The following is a 19964-nucleotide window of genomic DNA, read 5'->3' as shown; positions in this document are numbered from 1 at the left end:
TGGTTACCGGAGAATTTTCTAAATGCTTGACCTGGGGTGCATGCTGGTGCTGAGAGCAGCTAACCCCCACCTAAGCGCTGCAGTCCAGATATCCTGGAAGGACTACATTATTTCACTTAAAGTACATCCTCTGATATGGAGACTTAATAGCACATGCCTCCGATGTTGTACTTGTCTGGTGACACAGCGTTTGGTTTGTACAGAGATGCAGGCAATGTGCTGCCATCATGCTGTTGCTGCCTTATGCAGTGGGTGCTTAAAATAGATATTCTGGGGTCTTGAGTCTGAGTATCTGAATCCTGCTTAAGACATTCCTTTGGATAATTCTTTATGTGCACATTTTGGTTTTGCTAATCACAGCTCTGGAAAGTGAAGAAGGCTTTGAAAATGACAATCAAGTGGCAAGGCTTGAGACCCAAAATTCAGGTATAGTAGACATTGGCCTGTTAATGATTACACTCTTGAGCTTTCAATCTGTTTCCAGGTTACTGTGCAACTTGGCTTTCAGTTAAATGAAGATTAAAAAAAACTATAAAAGTTTACTATGTACACCTTCTCTTTATTGATAGCCTAATGCAAAAGCTGGATGAGCATTATCAAACTTAAGAATTTCTTTGAATTCTGTAGAAGGAAAAGCTATTTGTGTGTATTTATGGTGTGAGAAACTTCACAACTCCTCTCAGTCCTGCTAAATCTTAACAGGTGGGACTGTGCTCCTCCCACTGTGTTGGAAGGGCACTCTTAGCTGTTATCACGATTTGAAGAAAGAAAGTGAATTTTTCATGAAGCTATAGGTATAACTTCTCCATTGTGGAACTAGTAGAAGACGTGACATGTTCCGGGGACAGAACAGTCTTTGACAAATCCTCTGGGTAAAAATTTAAGTCTTGAGACTGTTTGCAGGACATGCAGAGACAGGTGGGATTCAAATGAACATTTTTTAAAGTACAATCTACATTGAAAGTTTCCCTTGTTGATAGGAGGAACAGTTGTCTAATCTTCACTGTTTATTTCACAAAGAGTACTGGGGTTTTGTGCTGCTCGAAGTCTATGCATCTTGAGTGGCTCGTAGCTCTGGTTGTTCCTTTGTCAATATTCAAGGAACTGTGTTTAAGCAGTCACGGTTTCTGGAGATGTGGAGATAATCCGTAACTGACCTCTTCATGCATGAAAATGGTTATTGCTTTTCATAATGGCTTTCTGTATCTGCCAAATTCTTAGCCACTTGACTTTACTTTTGCTTTGTGAACTCTGCTGTCTCAGCAGCATTTTCCTAAGCAAAGAAGTGCTGGATGTTTAGTGTAAAATATGAAGGGAAAAATTAAATTTTTTGCCTACCCTGTATTTGGCAGGCTGCACAGGACATTTATACGATTCTCTTGTGTAGAAGCTTGTAAGAAGTTTGAACTGTTACCTAGCTTAATGTCTAAGCAGTTTAGTTTGCAGTTTAAATCTATGTTTAGGGAGTTGGACAGCAAGTGCTTTTTCCCCCAGTTCTGACTTGATTGTACATTTTGTATGTATTGCAGTTTGGTACATACACTGACTCTGAAAAGAAAACTGAGGAGTATGATACCCAGGTAAGAGGAAATCCTGTGACTTCTGATCTATAAAGCCTGTATATGTGGCCCGCTGTTTGACTTGTTTCACTCTTTATTGCTACAAGTGCATTTTCCATTTTCTCATAGTTGTCAAGTGGATGATCAGATAGTGAAGATTCATTCTAGTAATTTATGAAAAGAAATGGTGAAGGAGTTGTTTGCTAGCTGAATCCGGTTGAAACATTTCTCTTGAGAAGCAGAATTGCAAGTGACTTATCTGAAGAGAAATATCTTAAAGGGTCTTCATTCACAAATTTGAAAATTTGTATTTGTACTTGTTATTTATCCTGGAGGAATCTTCATGTGCTTCCTGGTTTCTGAAGGGAGTTGAAGAAATCAGGAAGTTAAGCAGATAGCTACTCTTAGACTCTGATCTTCATCCTGCCTCTTGTTGCTTGTGCTTTAAGGGCCTTGGTGGTCTGAACTGAGCATTGGAATTTTCACCACCTTCTCTAGAACTGGAAGCATATTGTAAATAATAGTAGACACTTGGAAATAAGAAAAGATTTTCAGGAAAAAAATTATGTGGCTGTCTTCTAGTTAATGCCATGACAAATCTGCTGTATATAAAATGTAAGCTAACAAACTATTTTCATTGTTTGTTAGGCTATGAAATACTTGTCATATTTGCTCTATCCGCTGTGTATTGGAGGTGCAGGTTACTCCTTGCTGAATGTCAAATACAAAAGGTACTGTAAATCTATAAACAATCTTATACAGAATTGAAATAGTCCCCATTTTTCCTGTATTAATTAATTGGAGATGATGTGTTACAGAAATCAGTTATTTTTGTTTTTGCTTGATTCTTAAGCTAGGAACTGGAAACTGCCTTGTTCTACATGATCAAAAGCTGAAAAGTCGAGCTGCTTTTTTAACATCCTGTAAGCTGCAGGCTGTTGTATTTAGCAAGTAACCTGATATTACTGTAGTATAGAATTCAGTAGCTTACATACACAAGTAAGCTGTGGATCAGAAGAGGAAGAAGAAAGCTGCCATTGATGTTCAGAGAACTGATAAGGTGACAGGAGAGGTGGGAGGAATTCAGTGGTTAAACCTGTCCAATAACAGAGAGGAGCAAAAACTGTCTCAAAATTATTTGCTCTGACCGAGACATTCCTCTGTTCCTAAGTATGATAGCTAGGATGGCAAGTAAGCAAAAGCATTTTAAAGGATGGACTCTGTATTCCTTTACAGCCGTGGGCTTACAGCAACATATTGACACTTCAGCAAGAGCTGAAGACTCAGTATTTCATGAAATGGTGAAGCTCCTGTCCACTTTCACTCAAAATAATACAGCTAGTTCATTTTGTATTGGAGAGGTGCAAGCAAGTACGCAGCCACGAGACTGTGTTGTAGAAAAAATCTGCAAACGCAAGCGTGGTGATGGCCATGTAGACATATTTTTTAATAGTCTTTAGGCCCCAAAGGGTGGGAGGGAGAGCAGGCAGTAGCTTAAAGTAACATCAGAAAGAGCTACTGTTGCTGCATACATGGGCTGTAGCACTTGCACTAGAAACTGGGGCAGTTTCTTGGCTATTAGAAAAATAATTTTTTCAAAAGATTCTTGTCTTAGTAAGGAGTTAACAAATATGCAGCACTTAAAAATTCTGCTTTGCTCACAAAATTCTTAAATTCATTTGGTACTGCAAAATACTATATGCCAGGTGTTGTGAGCTGTAGGTTAAGAAAGTGAAAACAACTGATATCATAGAATTTTTATCATTTTTAAGGAAATGTGATGGAACAAGTAATTTTAACAGTGGATAATCCTTTAATCTTGCAGGCATTTTCTGATGCATTTTTTAGATGCTTGTGGATTAGTGAAATGCTGCTACAGCTGTAACATTGCTATTAACAAGTCACTAACACAGCCTTGCAAGTTTAATTTTAAATGATGTAACCTGAGCATCACAATTACTAGCTGTTCTTACTACCGCAAGCAGAAGTGTGGAATTTGACCACTATCTGTAACACTACTGTTACGTTGCTAAAATTGTGCTCCCTTGAACATCTGGGAGGTGTTTTCAGATGTAAGGAAGGAAAAATGTAGATTTCTTGGTTTTACCTGTTGGGTTTTTAAGTGCCTACTTAGTGGTTTGCACTGAATGGTATTTGTTGTTTGAAATTTGATAAGTCCTTAGAGTGCCATATTAGGTGTCTCTCTAGTATTTAGAATACAGCGTTACCTTTGCGAGCCTTAATACAGTCAGGGTTCAGTGCCCAGTATTATCTGATGTCATTTTGGGTGCAGAAGTCTTAGAACATCCTGAAAAAATATAAAAGCAGTTCATAAAGCTCTCCAAACTTGTTGGATGTACTGATAGATATCCTTTGTTTAAACTGTTAGCACCTTCTCTGGAGCCCTTCCTAATCAAAGGAAGATGCAAGGTATTTAGTTCTTGTGTAAAGTAATTCACAACGTAAGCCATTTCTTAGAGTAGTCGGCATACAGTCATGTAGAGGATGTATTACAGGTATATATTTTTGGCTGAGGTGAAAAAATAACTGGACTGTCTTCTTTATTTGTAGCTGGTACTCCTGGTTGATTAACAGCTTTGTCAATGGTGAGTCCCTTCTTAGATGTTTTTTTTCTATTCATATTTCTTCAAATGGAGGACAAGACTCAAAAGTCAGCTGGATCAGTGTAATATAGAGCAGTAACTTGACCATAGGTTCCAAAATTACCAGAGCGATTGAGAGAGGGAGAAGAATCAACCCAGAGTGAAACAAAAGGATTAGCTGCATCTTCCCTCTTTAGGAAAATGAGTGTAAATCTCTAATTGTGAAAGTATAGTTGTGTGGTGTACTTCTATTGTGCATTTGTTGTAAGTGTTCCATCTTTTATCTTCAGGAGTGTATGCTTTTGGATTTCTGTTTATGCTGCCCCAGCTGTTTGTAAACTACAAGGTAAGATTGAAAAGTGATAAAAGATTACTTTTTTAGTCTCTTCTTCCAGAATTTATTACAAATTGATATTTTTAATCCTAGATGAAATCTGTTGCACACTTACCATGGAAGGCTTTCACATACAAAGTAAGTAAAGCTCTAATTTAAAGATTGGTGCAGTCATTTTGGAAATAATTTTCTGTGAGAAACAGCTTACTATTATGTAGCTTAACACTGATAGTGCTTTGTTTGTTTTAAGAACTAAACTGACAGTAAAACCAAATCTGTTTGCAAATGTCTTAAAAAAAAAAAACCCACTGATTTCCATTTTTCATAATGACTTCCATATAATGAGAATACCTGCATCCTAGTTTTGATGATAATACTTTTTTTCTACTATCAGCTGTCTTGTGTGGGTGCAAATGTTGGTCCTGCAGATAAACTAATCAGTCTCAATTTAATACATTATTTTAGGAAGTGAGAGATTATATTAACAAAGGATACTTCTCAAGAAACAGATAGGACCACTAAGAGACCTTATTTTGGCAGGTTCCAGGAGCTTCCAGAGACTCAAGTAATGTACACGCTGTTTTGTGCTGGGGTGGTAATTGTGAGCTTCTGGGCTGTGTAGTGACAAATGTGTGGTGGGCTGTTACACGGTGGAAAAGGGGTTGCACTGTGGTGTCCCCACTACCTAGACTGCCCTTTTAGGAAATAATGCGATGCTGTAGCAAAGCTTAACACCAGACCTTGGAAGAGGGGAAGGTGAGTTTATTTCAAACCAAACTCAACTTACTAACACTTTGATACCTGCATACACACAAGCACCCACATGTGTGTCTGAGTGGTTTGTGTAGTATTCAGCCACCAAGATGGATGTACCTGAGTATGCCAGTCAGGATTCCTTGCCCTGATACGGAGGACAAGGGACACCCACTGTTGAGTTCCTATGTCTCCTATGTTCTTCCTCAATCGACAGCTACATGCTAGAGCTTATAGTATTTTGACTTCATCCTTTCCCGCCTCTGTGAGTCATTAGGATTTTTGTACTGTCATTTGTTTTCCTGATCATTGTGTCCTGAGAAACCCTAGATGGATGTGCTGGGATCATCAAGACCTTGATGCCATCAACATGTGCCATGTTTTCTTCTGCTTCCACTCATAAATGCTTTCATTTATTCTTCCTTTGTGCCATTGTATTACAATTCTCCAGAACATCAGTACTTTAAAAGAAACAGTGTTAAAAACTGCTCAAGACATGGTGTCCAATTCTCAACAGATGGTTTGGGACAAAAGAACTAAAATCTTAAAATTTGAACTGCCTTTCATAGCTTTTCCATTTCTGTGAGCCTACAGCAATAGCCCAACTTTCTGCCACCTTAATATTTTTAAGGAATCATGGGGCATCTAGGGAAACAGATTGAAATATAGCTGATAGCAGGATAGCAACTGAACAGTGTTCGATATGGAAATACAGTAAAAAAATAAAAACAAACATCTAGTGTTTCAGACGTGTTTCAGACATATACTAGGCAAATCAGCACGTTTCTTAATAGACGGGATTAAAAGGTATATTAATGAAGTAATTTCACATTTTTACTTCAACAAAATACAGTAACTAAGCAGAGACATCAGCAGTTAAGTAGATGACAAAGGGACAGCATTCAAGCAAGTAACCTTTAAAGCAGTAGAATTCTCTTGCTGAATAGCCTTTTCTTACAGAGCATTTATATATGGTTCCTGTTAAGATGCCAGAGGCTACCCACAACAAAGGCTTGTGTATATGTAGAAAGAAGTATATGGTGTTGCGTAGGTTAATGGTTGGACTGGATGATCTTAAAGGTCTTTTCCAACCTAAATGATTCTATGATTCTATGTTTTCAATTATGTTTAACTTACTGGTCTTTGGAGGGGGTAATTTACTTTTTCCTAGGGGACATTTAAAGTTGCTTGCTCTCTTCGGCACTTTGAAGAGTGGAAAGACTAGTCCGAGGTTTCATCTGCAGTTGTTGTTTTAGAGATCTTTGGGTTTTTCCTTAATTTGGACTCTTTCCTGTTTTCCTTGGCAAAAATGAAGATCAGTCTAACTTTCCAGTTTCTATAGTCTTTATGTTTATGCTCTTTATACTTTTATGAGGAGTACTTTCATGAGTTACTTTTATTAGGTAATCTCAAAAGAAAACTAGCTAGGCTAAATACTGTTAGATGGGCTGCCTTGGTGCATTCAGTTTCAGTGGCTTATGAAGACTGCCCAAGTACCTGAAGGATGGAGCATTTAGCTTTTTCTTCCTTTCGTCATTGTAGGATCACTCACTTGGGTGTTGACTTGGAAAGGTCTCCATTTCCAACTTGCCAAGGTTTTTTTGTTCCATGACAAACCTTCTTTGCACAGGCTTGAGAAGTGCCGTCCATATTCTCTGATCACTTTGGATTGATGGATTTGTTTTAACTGGCCAGAAAGAGCTTTCCTGTTGTAACTAATCAGAACTCTCTCCTGTCCAACAAAACATCTTCTGCTGATGCTTTGTTTCATCATATAAACATTGGTTCATTTTGAAGAGTGAGTCCTTCTCTGCTTAGAGAATTCGTCTTTTTCCCCTTCTTATGGTATGGATTAATGTACAGCTTGCTAATATTGAAAGGAGGAGCCATGTTACTGACTCAACTTGTTAACCCAACAGTGAATATTCTTTGCTGGATTTGTTTCCTGCTGTTTTTAGTGAGTTGAAACAGTTTATTGCACCATATGATGAGTACTAGAGCTGGTGCACTCTAAGAGTTGATTTCTAGTCCTCCCTGTGGGCTAGAGCCAGATCCAGAGGAGTTGCCCTTCTGTTTACTTTCTTTACCTTCTCTGATAAAGTATTGTTGTCTTTGCATGCTCAAAGCCTATTTGCGTTGCTTTCCCAGCAGATGTCTGGGAATTTAAACTTTCTTACTCAGGAAGGAGTAGTGAGAAAATATTTCATTATTCCTTCAGAAACAGAACCTGTAGTATGCCTAGCTGAGTGGAAATGGTGTAGAAAATTATGTCTTTGGTAAGGGTTGGATGATTACTTCCAGGAGAGCACTGCAAGTATTTTAAAATCTCTCCAAGGCTGTCAACTTAATGTTCTTAAGAGCAGTAAATTAACAAGTTTTTACACGAATTTCAAATGTCCACAGAAAATGAAAGTGAACAGACATTTTGTAAATCTTAAATCATTTGAGTAATGAATGAATAAAAGTTTTTTGCCTGTTTCTTTTAAAGATTTCACTGAAGTTGAATCCATGTTTTTCCCCTCGCATGACAATACTCTCATGTACCTGAAGTAGTCCTACTTCCTTTTTACTCGTAACTGTAATTGTGTGGTCTGGAGTAGACAGCATGGTCTTCATTAAAAGAAAGCACTTTAAAGTTTGCATTAATTAATTTTTCAGCATAACCCTTCAGTATTGTTAGAAATAATGGAAGTAGTCTGTGTTTCTACTGAAAAATATAGTTCTAGGAAGCCTGTTTCCTGTAGCTTTGTATGACAGATGACTTCCTTTCTTCACAGCCAACTGAAGTACACTTTTCTTTTATTTGTAGGCATTCAACACCTTTATTGATGATATATTTGCTTTTATCATCACTATGCCAACATCTCATAGGCTGGCGTGCTTTAGAGATGATGTCGTGTTCCTGGTCTATCTTTACCAAAGATGGTATGCCTTTCTTTAATAATCATCAGAGTTTTTATGACGCCGTAGATGGTTGTAGTCTTATTGCTAGAAAGAACTGTGAAATAGTTTGGGATAGACTTCAAGCAGAATTTTTATACCATAGTAATATATAGTATGGTCTGGATAATGGTAGTTGCATATATGCCTAGTGAAGGGAATGTTGAGCAGGGGATCCTGAAAAGGAGATCTCAATACAAGTAAGAGGAGCAAAAGCGCTTTCCCATAACTGACAGTATTCCTGGACCCTTTTTAGCATACTGAGAGAGTAGTCAAGAAATTCCTCCAGTTCTTAAGCTTGTATTCACAAAAGCATCTTAGCAGTTCTGGGCTTCTAACCCTTGCTTGAGGGGCTATGTGCCTGTGTATGCTCAGTATTTGAGGCGTGCTTTCCAAGTTGCTCTGCCAGCCACTAGCGAAGGGTGTTTTCTGATGAGGGATTGCCCTGCTCTGCTTTCCTCTTTATCTAGTTTCCAAACACAAGTTATCAGGTTCTCTTGTAAGTTGAGTATCTGGCGAGTGTCAGATTCTTTAAGTAACTAAAATCAGATGGGGAAGAAGGCTATATGCAGTAATCATTGAAACATTGTTCATAAGTGAAGCTACAGAAAGTGTACTCTTCTTCCCAAGAATAAATATTTAGATGTGGAGCAAACAAGAATTTTAAGCCTAGTTCACATTATACCAGAATGTATGGATGTGTACATCTAATCATCAGTACTAAATGCAAACTTCAGTTTTAGGTTTATATAATTGCACCTAAGTGTAGTAAAATAGGTCCCCTTCCAAGGTATTTTTCTAGAATCATAGCTCAACAACTTCTGATAGGGGCTGAACACTGGTTTCAAGTTTGAGAGGTATCCTGGATTGCTTGAGAAATGCTCCAGCCAAGCTTTAGGGGAGCCAATACATCTCTTTAGAGGCCCTGTTATGAGACACCTGGTTAAGTCTTAATGTGAAGAAGCCAATGTAATCTTTTAAAATGTTGTATTTTTGGCCACAAATGGGAATAGAGAATATGATGAGAAAGAAATTCACTTTTAAAATTAAGTAGCACAGAACTGCTTCATTCCTCCAGGTAGCAGACAATATTGTAACTAACCATTTGTGTTTTCTACCAGGCTTTATCCTGTGGATAAGAGCAGAGTGAATGAGTATGGAGAATCTTATGAAGAAAAGCCAAAAAAAAAAGCTCATAGAGAATAACTAAGAACTGAAGAAGATTCTGACCCCTGGACTCTTACTGGCTTCATGTATTATCTGGTCTTAAGGAAGGAAAAACTTATTTAATAAGAGTATTTTTAAAGCTTATGACAGAACTACATGGACAATAGATCTTCTATATTGCCAAAATCTAGTTTTTATATCCTCCTATTTCAAGATCCTCTTTTGTCCTCACAAGGTCCACAGTCTGCCAGATGTCATTAAATAAACTTCCTGCATTTAAACTTCTCTTTGGTGAAAACCTAAGTGTCCTGACCATTGTAATTAATATCCAAATCTACGTTTCTAAGACAACTCGCTAACTGGAAGTCTGGTGCCCGTGCCAGTAGGCTATGAAAAGTGAAAAAAGAAGCCAGTGTGTTACAGCAGAATCAAGCACTGTTGCCAAACTGGAGGCTGTCAAAAATAAAATGTATAATATTGGGTTATATGCTAATTACAAATCAGTCTTGTTTGATAATGGAGATAATGCAGATTCTAGAAATCACGATTAAAGTTGTATGTGGGCATTTAAGTTCATAGCTTAAAAAAAATTTTGTTGGAAATAACAGGATGAGAGAGATGGGGTTGTTAAAATTAACGTTCTGCCATGTTCTTAGCCCACAACGTGGTAGAGGGTTTCAGTTGTCTGTAAACTGAACGAAGATGTGAAAAAACTGTAACATGATTTCTTCAATAGGTATCCAAGTTTATATAAATCCTTCTGCATTGTTGACAAACCTTCTGATTTCTTGGCATAGCAGGTATTCATATAATGCAAATCATTGTTATGTGCTAGAAAAGTCTCTTAACACATCTTAAATTCTTCATCATGTGGTACCCCAGTGACCTACTAGGCCAATTCTCTCATGTTTCAAAGGGAGTAATTCCTTGGTCTTTCCCCTCTCCCTCCCTACTCCCTTCTATTTATAAGATAAAACACACATCATTCAAGTGGAATGATTTTGCTCAAATACAATCCAGGTTCAACAAACTACCTGGATACAGAGGGAAAAAAAAAACCAGCCTGGTGAAGAACAGGTATCTTCCTTTCACACAATATAAAATCCATATTCCATGGGAACAGTTCATCAAGGGAGGTATTTTGATCTGTTTCTTTCAAATTAGTAAAAATAATCAGGTTGAATTATTATACCAAAATACAAGCTTCACAGCTATATCTAGAAACCATTGTTCTAGATTTTTAAAAGCTAATTTCTTAGTAAGTGAAATATAGACTGTATTCCTTTCAGCAGCAAAATAAAATTCAATTAAAAGAAAATCCAAAAGGCAGAATTCTAGTTTCCACTTCTAGTTTTGCTTTGGTCAGTAAGTTTACAAATTAACCTTAATGATTGTTAAGTTTCTTTATTAAATTGCATGCTGTTTGTGCAAGGCTCTTAAACTGCAATTTGTCATTGATTGAAAATATTAATTTAATAACCTTGAAGAACACAGATCTACTCCTATAGCCTGTAACTACTTTATGAAGTGGATTTTATCCAATTCTGATACTGCAGAAGTCTGAACATGGAAATACTTGGGTCCCAGAGAGATCCAGAAATGTGCCTAACTTCTTTTGTCAGAAACTACAGTCTTTCTTATACTGACGTCCTCCTTACATGCTGCTGGCAATGGAAAAGAGTCATCTTGTACCTGTTTTGGATTTGTTTGCAAGGAGCTCTTTGCTGTTAGCAAACTAATTTGGGACTCCTATTTCATAATAATAGTTAAATGTAAGTGTGAAAATTTTCCTTGACATAAATAATGCATACAGCAGATTCTCTTTTTGTGCCATTTCAAAACAATCAAGTTATTGGTTCTTCTAGAAAAGCTTCTGAAAGTCCAGAATACCATATTCGGGTATTTCTCATGTTTCATCGCTCATTTTTGTATGTAGCTGTTGAAAAATCAGTCTTGCACCTTTACGTACTGTGAGTTTATTGGTCTTCTGTCTTGCATTTCTGATGACAATGACCTCATAATATCATATACAGTAGTCATAAAGAATATAAAATTAGAACATTTTAAGTCTTTAAAATGAGCGAGACTTTCCTGTTCAAGTCATTGTTTTATGCATTCTGTTTCCAAATAAAAGACTTGGCATATGGGATAGAGAGTTACCTTTTGTTGTTGGAAAGATGGCAAAAAACTATGTGAGCAGTGTAACTTTGGAGATAGTAAATGAAAAGTTTTAACTTCCTAGTTGTGGAAATGACATCAGCTTAAAACAAAAATGCGGTTCTATATGTGGTTAATGCAGAAGAAAATCTTCCTGAATATAAAATTCCATTGAATGTATTGCAGCTTATGCTGGTTTTATCAGTATCTGTGATCTATTTTAAGAGTTCAAGAATAACTTAAAAACTTCCTCACTTCTGATAAGGTTAACTGTGGTAAGCTACTTGGCGACCGTCTCACATTCTCATCTTCATTAGGCTTGAGATGGCTTTGGAAGTTAAAAGATTACAGTGATTTGGGGGTGGGGCTGTTTTGGAGTTAATTGGGCAAATCATCACATGCTGCTGGAAGATACTGTACAGTAGTTCTTGGCGCATAATAACATAGCAATCGTGATTCTCTCGGGACATAAGAAAGGCAGCCGACACCACTTTCTGTGGGCGTATGCGACCGGTGGCTCAGTGCCTCTTGGCTGCATTGTGGAGACCGTGCTGGACCCCGCACAGCTCTTCCAGTTCCACGCCGTGCCCTTTCCTGCTCATCCTCACCTGCTGCTGACCGTGTTCTGCGAGAGGTGACTTTCTGTCCTGGCGTCTTTTTTCCCCGGAGCCATAGGGCTAACTGAATTACAACATGGGCAGCAGCACAGACGGTTTATCTCTTACCAGCAGAGCTGAAGAAGCCTGCTCTGCTTTGCTCCTGTCGCTGCTGGGGCAGGTGCTGTAGGTGTTGCTGATACGTAGATTCAGCACGAGTATATGTTCCCTTTTGATACGGCGTTACGCTCCAGTAATTGTCAGCTCCAGCATCCACACCTCCGCGCCAGAAGCATTAAGGCGGATAATTCTCTAATTTGTCTGCTTTTAAACGTCAGATTTTCCATTTTTTAAATCAGAAGACAAATCTCATGTTGAGGAAGTGAAACATGATCATTTACTAGTAATGCCAGTCCTCTTTACATTACACCTCACTGTTTTGCAATACCATAAGATCTAAAAAAATGCAGGTGGGAAGGGACCTTGGGAGGATATCCAGTACCAGCACAGCATCTTCCCCACCTTGCCTCTTGCAGACTGATCAGGCTTTCCTGATAGCCCTGTGTAAAACCGTCTGAGTGAACAGATCTAGCCATAGGAGTTGAGAAAGAAAGCCCGAAAGAGCCCAACTTTCCCAGATGCCCAACGAAAGCCTCTGACTGGTTCCCCTCTTACACTAGGGGAGGTTTGGTTCTGTACCTGTCGGGGTCCATGCACCTTTTCAGTGGTTACAGATGCATTTAAGAATTTCCTCTTAGCACAGAGGGGGAACTGTGATGTCTCCCATGTTTTCATCCATCTGTGTTAAATACCACTGCTTCTTCTTAAGGGTATCTGGAACTAACCGGTTTGCTCAAGTTTTTCCTTTAGGCAATTCTCCTATTTCTTACTGCTCCTTTTAATATCAGGTCCCCAAAAATCCTGTATTGTCTTTTTTTTTTTTTTTTTTTATCCTAACGCCCACCCTCACGCCTGCATCAAAAGGAAGAAAATACTTTAGATTCAAAAGACAAACACTTCAACACTGGGAAATTCTGGCTCACATCTGCTTATGTTCAGTTTAAAGAATAGGATAGCTTCTCCCCTTCTCCTCCCAGCTTTCTGTTTGGCAGTACTCTGTCCTTCTTGCCACGTGGTACCCATAAAACTTCTTGCAAGCTGTTTTGGGTATAGTATGTACCGGCATCTCAGTTTCTGGCCCCTAACGTTCTCCTTAGTCATCCACAGCTCCACAATCCTTATTAACTTACGATATTAACTTAAGAAAGGGCTCTCTGATGGTTGCCTTTATGATGATTTGTCCTCCTTCTGTTCCTCCACTAATGGAGTCTTGCCTGCCTGCAAAGATTTATGAGCTATCTTACTCTTATTTTGGACTTTGAAAAGTTCACTCTGAACATTTTTATTAGGCATTAATTGCCTCTAGCAGTCTCTAGCCACAGGTTACTCTGTGTTGAGCAGCCTAAAGCCAGGTAGATGTTTCATTGCCATGGTTCATTTGCATGCTCTGGTCCAGCTAACCACCTGGCCGCTGGAGCAAAACCCCTTGAGCACAGACTCTGCAGGACAGCTACGCTCTTCGCTCCGTTCAGAACACCAGGCCGGGCACAGCTCCAGCTCAGTGCTGCGTAACGCTCAATGCCTGGCTCGTGGCCAGCCAGCAGCGGCTATCCAGCACGCTTTGCCTCCTTACTGCCCTGCGACCTCCCGTCTGCATCACTTGCAAGCTTCAGCTCAAAGAGTCATCATAGATACCTAGTTTGGACTGAATTCCACAGGATCTTCTGGAGTATAGCCTCTATTTTTCCAACTGGACTTAGCAATTGTCGTGGTTTAGCCCCAGCCAGCAACTAAGCACCACGCAGACGCTCGCTCACTCCCCCTGCCCCGATGGGATGGGGGAGAGAATCGGAGGAGTAAGAGTGAGAAACACTCCTGGCTTGAGATAAGAACAGTTTAATAATTGAAATAAAGTAAAATAGTAATGCTAATAGTAACAGTATAATAATGATAATAATAACAATATACAAAGCAAGTGATGCACAATGCAATTGCTCACCACCCGCCGACTGATACCCAGACAGCTCCCGGGCAGTGATCACTGCTCCCTGGCCAACCCCCCCAGTTTACATACTGAGCATGACATCATATGGTATGGAATAGCCCTTTGGTCAGTTTGGATCAACTCTTCTGGCTGTGCCCCCTCCCAGTTTCTTGTGCACCTGGCAGAGCCTGGGAAGCTGCAAAGTCCTTGACTAGCATAAGCAGTACTTAGCAACAACTAAACCATCAGTGTGTTATCAACATTCTTCTCCTACTAAATCCAAAACACAGCACTGTGCCTGCTCCTAGGAAGAAAATTAACTCTATCCCAGCCGAAACCAGGACAGCAATTTACATTTCCTATACTGAAAATCTCAACTCTTGCTACATCTGCTGTTTAGTCTCCATCAGAAGCGGGCCTTTCATTTGCCTAGTGCTGACCATGAGAACAGAAAGGAATAAGCAGTGTTTCATTTGGCAAAACCAACAAACCCTTCATCAACTTGCTTGAGAAAGAACTGGTTAGCCTCACCCTCTCTGCCATCCCAGAAGCTGTTACAAAGATACATAGGAGGGGAAAAAAAACCACCTTGAACCAGGAATTTGTGTTGTTTCAAGCTGACTCTGATTTCTTAAACTTCGGCATCTCGGAAGATTAGTGTCAGTGGACCATGCAATCTGAAAAAAATCCCAGTCACAGACCTTGACTCTATTATCCCTGGAACACAGTAAGCATTGCTGTGCAGCCTTATACAGGCTACCTCTGATCCTCTTCAGTTATGCCAAATGTGCAAGGATCAGCAGTACATTATGGATCTGTTCGCTTATTATCAAAAACCTCCAGTGAACAGCAATTCAAAAAGCAGACTTGAAGATACGAGGCTCTGCAAGCATCCGCGTCCTTCACCACTGCTTTCTTCAACCTGTCACTTCACAGAATTAGAATTTCATAGAATCATAAAACCATTTAGGTTGGAAAAGACCTTTAAGATCATCAAGTCCAACTATTAACCTAACACTACCAAGTCCACCACTAAACCAATTAAGGGTAGAGTACTAATTTCATGTTTCCTGGCTTGGTGCCTAGAGTATTTATAATGAAAGTAAAAACTAGGAATCATTAAGGTTGGAAAGGACCTCTAAGATCATCAGTCCAACCATCAACCCAACACCACCATGCCCACTAAACCATGTCCCAAAGTGCCACGTCTACCCATTTTTTGAACACTTCCAGGGATGCTGACTCCACCACCTCTCTGGGCAGCCTGTTCCAATGCTTGCCTCTTTCCATGAAGAAATTTTTCCTAATATGCAATCTAAATGTCCCCTGGAGCAGCTTGAGGCCATTTCCTCTCGTCCTATCGCTAACTACTTGGGAGAAGAGACCAACACCCACCTCACTACAACCTCCTTTCAGGCAGTTGTAGAGAGCCATAAGGTCTCCCCTCAGCCTCCTCTTCTCCAGGCTAAACAACCCCAGTTCCCTCAGCCGCTCCTCATAAGGCCTGTGCTCCAGACCCTTCACCAGCTTTGTTGCCCTTCTCTGGACACGCTCCAGCACCTCAGTGTCTTTCTTGTATTGAGGGGCCCAAAACTGGACACAGTATTCCAGGTGCAGCCTCACCAGTGCCGAGTACACTCGGACAATCACCTCCCTGCTCCTGCTGGCCACGCTATTCCTGATACCAGCCAGGATGCTGTTGGCCTTCTTGGCCACCTGGGCACACTGCTGGCTCATGTTCAGCTGGCTGTCGACCAACACCCCCAGATCCTTTTCAGCCAGGCAGCTTTCCAGCCACTCGTCCCCAAGCCTGTAGCGTTGCATGGGGTTGTTGTGACTGAAGTGCAGGACCCAGCACTTGGCCTTGTTAAACCTCATGCAGTTGGCCTCGGCCCATCGGTCCAGCCTGTCCAGGTCCCTCTGCAGGGCCATCCTACCCTCAAGCAGATCGACGCTCCCACCTACTTTGGTGTCATCTGCAAACTTAGTGAGGGCACACCCAATCCCCTCATTCAGATCGTTGATAAAGATATTAAACAAGACTGGCCCCAAAACTGAGCCCTGGGGAACACCGCTTGTGACCAGTCACCAACTGGACTTAACTCCATTCACCACAACTCTCTGGGCTCAGCCACCCAACCGGTTTTTTATCCAGCAAAGAGTGCGCCCATCCAAGCCATGAGCCGCCAGCTTCCTTAGGAGAATGCTGTGGGAGATGGTGTCAAAGGCTTTACTAAAGTCCAGGTAGATGATGTCCATCATCCATCAGCCTTTCCATCATCCACCAGGCGGGTCACCAGGCCATAGAAGAAGATACAGTTGGTCAAGCAGGACCTGCCTTTCATGAACCCATGCTGGCTGGGCCTGATCCCCTGGTTGACCTGCACATGCCTGTTGAGCACATTCAAGATGAACCTCTCCATAATCTTCCCCAGCACCGAGGTCAGGCTGACAGGCCTGTAGTTCCCCGGATCCTCCCTCTGGCCCTTCTTGTAGATGGGTGTCACACTGGCAAGCCTCCAGTTATCAGGGACCTTCCCTGTTAACCAGGACTGATGATAGATGATGGAGAGTGGCTTGGCAAGCTCCTCCGCCAGGTCCCTCAGTACTCTCGGGTGGATCCCATCTGGCCCCATAGACTTGTGAGCGTCCAGGTGGCATAGCAGGTCATTAACTGCTTCCTCCTGGATTATGGAGGCTTCATTCTGCTCCCTGTCCCTGTCTTCCAGCTCAGTGGGCTGAGTACCCTGGGGATGACTGGTCTGGCTATTAAAGACAGAGGCAAAGAAGGCATTAAGTACCTCAGCCTTTTCCTCATCCTTGGTGACAATGTTCCCCCCCACATCCAGCAAAGGATGGAGATTCTCCTTGGCTCTCTTTTTGTTGCTGATGTACTTGTAAAAACATTTTTTATTCTCTCTTACAACAGTGGCCAGATTGAGTTCAAAAGCTGGGCTTTTGCCTTTCTAATTTTCTCCTGCTAATCAGCTACAGCTATTCTCAGCCTGCAACAATCTCTTTTAAAAAGCTGCTCTTTTCTGCTAACCTCTGCATTTCTAAATGAAGCACAGTCTTTGACTGAAAGTCTTCCAGTGACAAAGGCTAATTTAGTTCTTATACAAAACAGGTATTTCATTCTGCTGAAGATTTGACTGACTGAAGGAACCGTCCTTACATTCAGCTATCAGCAGGATCATGTATTTTGCTTCTTTCAGATTACTCTTCCTGTCGTGGTTTAGCCCCAGCCAGCAACTCAGCACCATGCAGCCGCTCGCTCACTCCCCCTGTCCCGGTGGGATGGGGGAGAGAATCGGAGGAGTAAGAGTGAGAAACACTCCTGGCTTGAGATAAGAACAGTTTAATAATTGAAATAAAGTAAAATAGTAATGATAATGATAACAATATAATAATAATAGTAGTAATAACAATATACAAAGCAAGTGATGCACAATGCAATTGCTCACCACCCGCCGACCGATACCCAGACAGCTCCCGGGCAGTGATCACTGCTCCCTGGCCAACCCCCCTCAGTTTACATACTGAGCATGACGTCATATGGTATGGAATAGCCCTTTGGGCAGTTTTGGATCAACTCTTCTGGCTGTGCCCCCTCCCAGTTTCTTGTGCACCTGGCAGAGCATGGGAAGCTGCAAAGTCCTTGACTAGCATAAGCAGTACTCAGCAACAACTACAAACATCAGCGTGTTATCGACATTCTTCTCCTAGTAAATCCAAAACACAGCACTATGCCTGCTACTAGGAAGAAAATTAACTCTATTTCAGCCGAAACCAGGACACTTCCTCAGCATCTTTTTCCCAGGTTAAATGTAGTTCCATAGTTCTTTTTTGGGACTGCATCCTGGCATCACAGTACTGGGGCAGAGCTCCAAAGGACTCAGCAGAGAAGTGAAAGGATACTCCCTTCTCTAATGAAGCTGCCAACTACCAACTCTTTTTAGGGTCCGGCTGAAAATTTCTTGTCAGAATGGACCATCTTTGAAGTGAGACAGTAACACCTAGGTTCGCCAAGGCCAAGAGTAAATGCTGAGAAAAGTGCTTTGTTTACAGGAGCAGAATTAGAGTCTTCAGCATGCAGAGCTTTTCTACCACTGGACCACTTCTGGACACTACTCAGGTTTAGTGTACGTGGGCTCTCATCCCGCTGCCACAGGGGCAGGACTTGCTTTACATTGGGCTGTTCAGCAGCTTACCTTTCTGCCTTCTGGCACAACGAGTCACAAACACGAGCTAAGTAAACTTAGAGCACTTGTACAGCATTTACTCCACACATATGAATGTAGCCCTGAGAAGTCGATTTTTTTTTGCTAGTGCTCCTGGTTGGTGGCAGGTACCAAGCAGCTTCTGTATGGAAACGCTGGTTGTCTTTCTCCTTTCCTCAATTACCCATGTATGATGAGACGTGCCTTTTCTTATATGGTAACACCATGCTGTAGGTTTGTGAGCTTGGATTTAAGTGTAAAGGGTTAGGATATTAAAGCTGAATCACACTGTTTCTTACACAGCAGCCCGCCCCCTCCACACCCCCCCCCACCGCTGGGGGTACAAGCACAGGACTGAGAGCAGAGTTCCCACCTCCCAAGAATAGATACATAAACTGCAAATGGTCAATTAATGGTCACTGGGGAATGCTGTCCAAGGGGCTGGGTAGAACGAAGTTCTGGACACAAAAATGAAACAAAGAACCCATTTGAAAAACCCTCCATCTATGGTAAAAATGCAGAGGATTACAAGGCATAGAAGATGGTCAAAGAGCCCCCTACAAGAACAGGAAAGAAGTTATAACAGGGAGAGAATGCTCCAGCATTAGCCCCAGGTAGGGACACTGTGTCTGATCAACTCCACCTCTTCACTGCCGGCTGGTTCCCCACCCCTTCAGTGCAGGAAGAGCACTGCTTTTTGATTCGCCTTTTGCTACTGCAGACTCTGCCATCACATAGTAAAAAAATAACCCAGTGAGGTATAAAGTACTGAGTAAATAAAAATTTTTAGGGAGCCAACTGTGCACACACTTTCTGCTCTACCTTTCCCATGTAACAAGGTCACGGATGCTGCACTTAGGCAGAGTAACTTTAGATGCAAACTGATGGATGATGCAGGCATCTTCAGCACTAGAGTAGAAGTCGAAGTCAAAGTCTGAGGGCAACTGGACAGACCACACCTGGGCTACAAAGAGATCTGCGCCAGAGGGAACGAGTCTGTGTGGAGGCCTCAAAACTTATGACTCTCACCTGCATGAACAGAGGCATGTCAAACACAGTGTGAGCTTGCACAAAGTAGTAATTCAGTAGGGACTGAACCCACAGTATCATGGTTTAACCCTGGCCAGCAACTAAGCACCACACAGCTGCTCACTCACTCCCTGCCCCGGTGGGATGGGGGGGAGAAATGGAAGGGTAAAAGTGAGAAAGAAACTCGTGGGTTGAGAGAAAAACAGTTTAATAATTAAAAATAAATAATAATTAAAAAAATAAAATTGTAAGGAAAAAAGAGGGGAAAAAATAATAACAAAGAGAGAGGAAAATAAAACCCAAGGAAGACAAGTGATGCAAATGAAAACAATTTCTCACCGCCATCTGACCGATGCCCAGCCAGCCCCTGAACAGCAGCCCCACCACCAACTTCCCCCCAGTTTTATTGCTGAGCATGATGTCATATGGTGTGGAATATCCCTTTGGTCAGTTGGGGTCAGCTGTCCCGGCTGTGTCCCCTCCCAGCTTCTTTTGCACCCCTGGCCTACTCGCTGGTGGGGTGGGGTGAGAAGCAGAGAAGGCCTTGACTCTGTGTAAGCAC

The 19964-nt window shown here is 41.2% G+C and overlaps 1 protein-coding gene across 1 annotated transcript in view; it reads left to right on the top strand.

Moving 5' to 3' along the window:
- The window catches only part of CLPTM1L (CLPTM1 like), a 29288-nt gene extending 19304 nt beyond the window's left edge, over positions 1–9984 (top strand). The window contains exons 10-17 of the mRNA XM_075705543.1: positions 361–426; positions 1530–1580; positions 2208–2290; positions 4131–4165; positions 4453–4508; positions 4590–4634; positions 8059–8174; positions 9311–9984. Coding sequence (XP_075561658.1) covers positions 361–426; positions 1530–1580; positions 2208–2290; positions 4131–4165; positions 4453–4508; positions 4590–4634; positions 8059–8174; positions 9311–9395 — 537 coding nt within the window. The 3' untranslated portion in view covers positions 9396–9984. The remainder of the gene's footprint in view (positions 1–360; positions 427–1529; positions 1581–2207; positions 2291–4130; positions 4166–4452; positions 4509–4589; positions 4635–8058; positions 8175–9310) is intronic.
- The last annotated feature ends 9980 nt before the right edge of the window (positions 9985–19964 follow it).

This window comes from Pelecanus crispus, chromosome 2 (assembly GCF_030463565.1).
Source record: "Pelecanus crispus isolate bPelCri1 chromosome 2, bPelCri1.pri, whole genome shotgun sequence".
Taxonomy (NCBI): Eukaryota; Metazoa; Chordata; class Aves; order Pelecaniformes; family Pelecanidae; genus Pelecanus; species Pelecanus crispus.
Note: the sequence above shows the minus strand (reverse complement) of the source record. Positions and strands in the feature narration are given on the sequence as shown.